We start from the raw sequence: 7,722 nt of genomic DNA on the forward strand, positions 1-7,722 counted from the left end.
CCCCCCCCCCCCCTAGAGGACTGGACCACCCCCCCCCCCCCCCACAGAGGACCGGACCCCCCCCAGAGGACCTCGTGGGACCACCCGCCCCCCCCCCCCCCCACCCCCCCCCCCCCCCCCCCCCCCAGAGGACCAACCCCCCCCCTAGAGGACTGGACCACCCCCCCCCCCCCCCTAGAGGACTGGACCACCCCCCCCCCCCCCCCTAGAGGACTGGACCACCCCCCCCCCCCCCCCCAGAGGACCGGACCCCCCCAGAGGACTGGACCACCCCCCCCCCCAGAGGACTGGACCTTCCCCCCCCCCCCAGAGGACTGGACCACCCCCCCCCCCCAGAGGACCGGACCCCCCCCCCAGAGGACCGGACCCCCCCAGAGGACCAACCCCCCCAGAGGACTGGACCTTCCCCCCCCCCCAGAGGACTGGACCTTCCCCCCCCCCAGAGGACTGGACCACCCCCCCCCCCCCAGAGGACCGGACCCCCCCCCCCCACCCCAGAGGACTGGACCAACCCTCCTAGAGGACCTCCAAACTGAAGTCACATGTTCCTCATGAGGCTCCTTAATCTGAGCCTGCTGCTTCCTATTGGAGCTCAGACCAGGAGGAGCTGGGATCAAGGAAACGCCTTCAGCAGCAATTTAAAACATTCCTGTTTGGAGTTCTGCTCTGACCTTCATCTCAGGGCGTACAGCAGACGCTTCGACCCAGAGAGACCCACAATAAGAACATCAGTCAGGAGAAGAGAAACAACAATATATCTGTGTCAGTAAGGATGTTCATAGGACCGAGTGTGCCAAGCACTAACCATCACTAGGTTAACCCATTCCCCGTATACAACACCGATAGCTAGGGTAAGATGCCACACGACTAAGTTCTATAACTAAGTACAACATAGAATAAGTGCGTACATTAAGTGCCAGGATGCACAACATACAATAAGATGGAGGGGTGGAAGGGGGAGCTACACAGAGTCCAGGTGAACTCTGAACAGGTGAGTCCAGTTGAGCTCTGAACAGGTGAACTCTGAACAGGTGAGTCCAGGTGAGCTCTGAACGGGTGAGTCCAGGTGAGCTCTGAACAGGTGAGCTCTGAACAGGTGAGCAGTGAGTCTACCACAAATCGTTTGGGGCCACTTTGTACAAATATATTTTGATTAAAAACCTTCAGCAGTCTTGAGCGATCAGAAGTCAGATTATGAATGAGTTAGCAGCTAAACTGATACCAAGACCAACATGGTCGAGATGGTTAGTTGAGGTTAGAGATGGTTAGTTGAGGTTTTAGAGATGGTTAACTGAGGTGTTCTAGGTTAAGGCAGCAGGCTGAGCTGGGACCCACCTGGCACTGGAGGGCGACCTGCAGAGAGCTGCACCACTGGGAGGGGGGGTACGGGCAGGACGCCCTCCTTGGGGGGCCCCCCGCACACATCTCCATGACAACCAGCAGACACAGGGCCGGGCCGCGCCCCAGAGCCATGGTGGAGGAGCCCAACGACACCAACCTCCGGTTCTCTGGTTCACTGGTTCACTGGTCCACTGGTCCACCGGTCCACCGGTCCACTGGTCCACTGGTCCACTGGTCCACTGGTCCACTGGTCCACCGGTTCACTGGTCCACTGGTTCCCTGGTTCACTGGTTCACTGGTCCACTGGTTCACTGGTCCACTGGTTCCCTGGTTCACTGGTTCACTGGTCCACTGGTTCACTGGTTCACTGGTCCACTGGTTCACTGGTCCACTGGTCCACTGGTTCACTGGTCCCCTGGTTCACTGGTTCTCTGGTTCTCTGGTTCTCTGGTTCTCTGGTCCACTGGTTCTCTGGTTCACTGGTTCACTGGTCGACTGGTTCACTGGTTCACTGGTCCACTGGTTCTCTGGTTCTCTGGTTAACTGGTTCACTGGTTCTCTGGTTCACTGGTCGACTGGTTCACTGGTTAACTGGTTCACAGGTTCTCTGGTTCCCTGGTTCACTGGTTCACTGGTTGACCGGTTCCCTTCAACAGGCTGCAGAACGCTCAGATATCCTGGTCTTCTGGTTCCCTGGTTGACTGGTTCACTGGTTGACTGGTTCCCTTCAGCAGGCTGCAGAACGCTCAGAGCTCCTGGTCTTCTGGTTCCCTTCAGTAGGCTGCAGAAGGCTCAGAGCTCCTGGTCTTCTGGTCTCTGTGACGGCTGCAGAACGCTCAGAGCTCCTGGTCTTCTGGTTCCCTGGTTTACTGGTTCACTGGTTGACTGGTTCCCTTCAGCAGGCTGCAGAACGCTCAGAGCTCCTGGTCTTCTGGTTCCCTGGTTTACTGGTTCACTGGTTCCCTTCAGCAGGCTGCAGAACGCTCAGAGCTCCTGGTCTTCTGGTCTTCTGGTCTCTGTGACGGCTGCAGCCTCTTGGAGCGATGGGCTGTTCTGCACTAATTACATAATGACATCACTGATCAGCGACCGCCTGCATCACATGATACCACAACACAGAGTACTACTATAGTACCACATCACAGAGTACTACTACACAGAGAGCTACTATAGTACCACTACACAGAGTACTATTACACAGAGTACTACTGCAGTACTGCTACACAGAGTCCCACAACACAGAGTACTACTACTACACAAAGTACTACTACGTAGAGTACTACTATAGTACTACTACACAGAGTACTACCATAGTACAACAATACAGGGTACTACTGCCCAGAGTACTACGATAGTATCATTACACAGAGTACTACTACACAGAGTACTACTATAGTACCACTACACAGAGTACTACTATACAGAGTTCTACTATAGTACTGCTACAAAGAGTACTACTACACAGAGTAATACTGTATTACCACAACACAGAGTACTACTACACAGAGTACTACTATAGTACCACAACACAGAGTGCTACTACACAGACTACTACTACACAGAGTACTACTATACAGTAGTACCACAACAAAGGGTACTACTACACAGAGAACTACTATAGTACTACTACACAGAGCACTACTACACAGATTACTACGATAGTATCACTACACAGAGTACTACTCTAGTACCACAACACATTGTACCACATACTATTCAACTGAGTACTTCTATAGTACCACAACACAGAGTACTACTACTTAAAGTACTACTATAGTACCACAACACAGAGTACTACTATAGTACCACTAAACTGAGTACTACTATAGTAACACTACACAGAGTACTACATAGTACTACTACTTAGAGTACTACTATAGTACCACGACACAGAGTACTACTATACTGAGTACTACTATAGTACCACTACACAGAGAACTACTATAGTACCACTAAACTGGGGGGTATATATATACTTTTTTTTTTTTTTTCATACATTGGTATTCAAGGCAGGGCCCTATTGTTGTTAAGGGGGCCGTCTTACCAATACAGTGCTGGGGGAAACACTGGTACCACTCGACAGAGTACTACAAGACCTCGTTCATGAAGTCTGTACCAAACTGACCTGAGATCTCACTGAGAGTCTCCCTCAATTCTACTGAATCGTCATAACTCTTTAAACATGTGTATCCAATGTAATAATATAATATGAACTGGATTTAAACCGTAGACAGATAAACACATACTCTCCTCTCGGACTGGTTCTGGTTGGAGCCCCCCATCGGCCTGGAAAGGTAGTGCCGGTAGTAACAAACCATGGCCTCTAGGTGGCAGGAGAGGACCACGAGTCTGGTGCCACAACTGCGGGACAGAGTGCTAAAAATGCATGTGTGCAAGTTATGCGTGTCGTTTAACCTGCTGCACTGAGGAAAGATGGACGGACCTCTGAGGGATGTTAGATTATGTTTTATTCACGTATTCACTGGTCGAATGAAAGGGAGCGGAGGTATCACTGTGTGTGTCACACAGTGAGGCTACACTCTTTTAACCAATGTCCGTTCATGTGACCAGTTTATATGTGATTAAAACATGATCTGGAAATATACTGGATTAATATCAATCAATGAAGTCTGGGCTTTAACGTAAACGGTACAATTACCAAGTTAAAAACGGTTAAGGACTGCTGTTGAATCAAGGGTCAATGTTTTTATGGAAGTCCAATGATTGGGATTCATTGCGAATGAAAGTCAACATTATTCCTTATTGTCACAGGAATGTCCTTTCTATCTCATTAATTTGTGAGGGGAGGATCCTTCATCATCAGACACTCTGTCTGTCTTCACCTGGGCACACACTGTCCTCTGATTGGTTGAGTGTTTATTCCTACCGCTCGACCTGAGTTTACTTTCGGTTTTTTAATCACTTTACCTCCACGCATGAACCAAAGTGAGTAAAGTTATGCCAATGGTATTATTTATAGCCTCATATTCCGGGCAAGTTAATGTGTATTCAGTTTTTATAAAGTTAGAGAGTGTATTAACATTATATTCTTACTTTAGTATTCTGGGATATATTAACACAAAACACATATTACAAGATAACTTTAGCATTCTGGAGTATATTACCATAGAACAATGTTAATCTTTCAGTACCGATGGTAGATAGTATTCATTAGAGATGATAGTAAAGTAAAGGCCCATGCAGCCAGTTATTGGTTGATGAGTTATTGTTGGAGAGTAATGCTATAACTCGACAACAATAACAGTTGATATGTTTCTCTTTTCCAGACCTCCTGAATCTGTAGGGTACAGACCACACCTCTGGAATTTATTAACAAAGAGTTCAGGACTCAGGAAGACTACTCCACGCATGAACAAAAGTGAGTAAATTGGTATTATTTATAGCCTCATATTCTGGACAAGCTAATGTGTATTCAGTTTAGATAAAGTTAGAGAGCGTGCATACACATTACATACTTAATTTGGTATTCTGGGATATATTAACATAGAACGCATATTACAAGACAACGTTAGCATTCTGGGATATATTAACATAGAACGCATATTACAAGATAACGTTAGCATCTGGGATATATTACCATAGAAAGTAACCTTTGGCTCTGTAGATTCCGAATTAGAAGTTTATCTTAAAGTACCGATGGTAGATAATATTCATTATAGATGATCGTAAAGTAAAGGCCAATGCAGCCTGTTCTATCATTAATGAGGAAACTACGTATTTAAGACACACCTATCTTTAGTGGTTGATGAGTTAATGTTGTAGAGTTATGCTATAAGTCGACAACAATAAGGGATGAAATGTTTCTCTTTTCTAGACTTCCTGAATGTGTAGGGTACAGACCACACCTCTGGAATTTATTAACAAAGAATTCAGAACTCAGGAAGGCATCCGAAGAGACTTCTTGTCCGACCGGTTGTCCGTGTTGCACGATTCATTCACAGCAGACGGGTTGCTTAGGATAGAGACTTTAGACCTCCACTAAAATGGCAGAGGAAAACCCTCAGTTCAAGAGTTTCCTGACTTGCAGCGTGTGCACTGAGATCTTCAAGGACCCGGTGTCTCTAGGCTGTCACCACAGCTTCTGTTACAGATGTCTCCAGGACTTCTGGGCACAAGCTGAGAACAAGAACTGTCCCGTCTGTAAGAGGAAATCCTCAAATGATGCAATCGTTAACTTTTCCATCAAGGAGCTCGCTGACTCCTACGCTGGAAGACAGAGGTCTGCCCCCTCTGATGAGGCCCAGGTGGTCTGCACTGAGCACTTAAAGGATATCAAGTGGTTCTGTAAGGACGAGCAGAGAGCTGTGTGTCATGTGTGTGAGTTCCCTCACCACCAGGGTCACAGGGTGGTTCCTCTAGAAGAACAAGTCCAGGAGCTGAAGCAGCAGCTGAGACCTGACCTCAAGGCTCTACAGGACAGGAGGAGGAGACACCAGGAGCTGGAGGAGACGTATGAGGCCATGGTTCCTCACCTCAAGGGACAGCGGGTGAAGACCGAGAGGCGGATCAGGAAAGAGTTTGAACAGCTTCACCGGTTCCTGAGAGAGGAAGAGGGGGCCAGAGTGGTGGCCCTGGGAGAGGAAGAGGAGCAGAAGAGGAAGAGGATCCTCCTGGAGAGGAAGACCCTTCAGGAGCAGATCAAGTCTCTCTCAGAGAGTCTCTCGGCTGTAGAAGCAGACCTGCAGAAGGACGGCCTGTCGTTCCTCAGCGCTTCCACGCGCTCCCGGACCAGCGCCAGAGCCCTGCTCTCCGGGTCTGATCCCCAGCTGCTTCCTGGAGCGCTGCTGGACGAGGCCAAACACCTGGGAAACCTGGCCCACCGAGTCTGGGAGAAGATGGGGCAGAGGACCACCTTCAGCCCCGTTATTCTGGACCCAAACACTGCAACACGCGGCCTCTCTCTGTCTGATGATCTGACCAGCGTGAGACGTATGAATGTAATCCAGAAGGTTCCTAACAACCCAGAGAGGTTCACTGAGTACGCTGAGGTTCTGGGCTCTGAGGGCTTCAGCTCAGGGGAACACTGCTGGGAGGTGGAGGTGGGAGACTTTCCTATCTGGAGAATAGGTGTTGCTAAAGAGTCAGTGGAGAGGAAAGAAGAGCACACTCTTTCACCAGCTAATGGAATCTGGTGTTTATTCTATACCAGTGGAAAGTACACTCAGGGTACTAGTAAAACCCTGACATTGAAGAGGAACCCAGAGAGGATCAGAGTCCAGCTGGACTATGATGGAGGGAAGGTGTCCTTCTACGACCCTGAAGGCATGAGTCTCATCTACATATATCAACACACCTTCACTGAGAACATCTTCCCTTATTTTAGTGTTGGAGAAGCAGGTGAAGCCCGGACCAAAGATGTTAGAGTGTGTGGTGTCTCCTCACGCACTCTAGATTGACCTGCTTCCTGTGTGTGTGTGTACATAAGTACACACACTGTACTTACTATACATCAGTATAGTATCATACATGTGTATGTATATCTTTATACATAAATAAATATAGTATATATATTTATATATACACATAAGTATAGTATCGTATATATAAATACATATGTATACATGAGTATAGTATATATAAATATATACTGTGTACATATATATGAGTAAAGTATCTTATATATATATGTACTGTACATATATATAAGTATAGTACCATATATATATACTGTGTACATATATATGAGTATAGTATCATAGACGGTAGAGGATGGTCAGTGAAGGTGTGAGGTGAAGCTTGTGGATCATTAACAGTGAAAGATTAAAGTGTTTTCTTGTTAACTGGTATAAATGGATTCTGTGCGTTAAATGTTGATTGAGGGTCTGTAATACAAACGCACACAGAGAAACCAATGATATTGTAAACACAAATCAGTCTGCTGACACAAAACATACACAAAAGTCACATGTGAAAAAACAATCATCAAAATAATAATCATCAAAATAATAATCATCTATCAAACGGTTGTTTCTGTAATTCTAATCCTTTTGGTTTTAGTCTATGCTGTTTATTCTGTGTATTTTCTCTCCCCTCGCTGTTTGGGACGTATCAGTTTATACATAATCACGCAGGGTACAGAGAGGTGTGGGGTGGACTGGCCATCTGGCATACCGGGCATCGTCCCGGTGGGCCGTTGACCCAAAGTGGGCCGGTCTGGTCCGCTATGTTTTGTTTTTTTCTCTCTCTCTAAATTCCCTCCAATTGTGCCGGCCAATGGGCAACAGCGGGCTAGCAGTGTGTGGCCAGCATCGACACATATTATTGGTCTATGTTTGTCATTGTCAATCAATCATGGTCTGACTGGCTCAGAGAGCCCTGACAGTGCTGTCAATCACAACAGAAACCAGGGTGGGCGGGACC

At 47.4% G+C, this 7,722-nt stretch overlaps 1 protein-coding gene across 1 annotated transcript; it reads left to right on the plus strand.

Moving 5' to 3' along the window:
* The first annotated feature begins 4,276 nt into the window (after positions 1-4,276).
* LOC130393604 (zinc-binding protein A33-like) lies at positions 4,277-6,800 on the plus strand. The gene is made up of 3 exons (XM_056604293.1): positions 4,277-4,287; positions 4,629-4,720; positions 5,177-6,800. Exon 3 carries the CDS (start codon positions 5,346-5,348, stop codon positions 6,756-6,758), a length of 1,413 nt encoding a protein of 470 aa, XP_056460268.1. The 5' UTR covers positions 4,277-4,287; positions 4,629-4,720; positions 5,177-5,345; the 3' UTR covers positions 6,759-6,800.
* Positions 6,801-7,722: the final 922 nt, after the last annotated feature.

The sequence above is a fragment of the Gadus chalcogrammus genome, chromosome 12 (assembly GCF_026213295.1).
Source record: "Gadus chalcogrammus isolate NIFS_2021 chromosome 12, NIFS_Gcha_1.0, whole genome shotgun sequence".
Classification (NCBI taxonomy): domain Eukaryota; kingdom Metazoa; phylum Chordata; class Actinopteri; order Gadiformes; family Gadidae; genus Gadus; species Gadus chalcogrammus.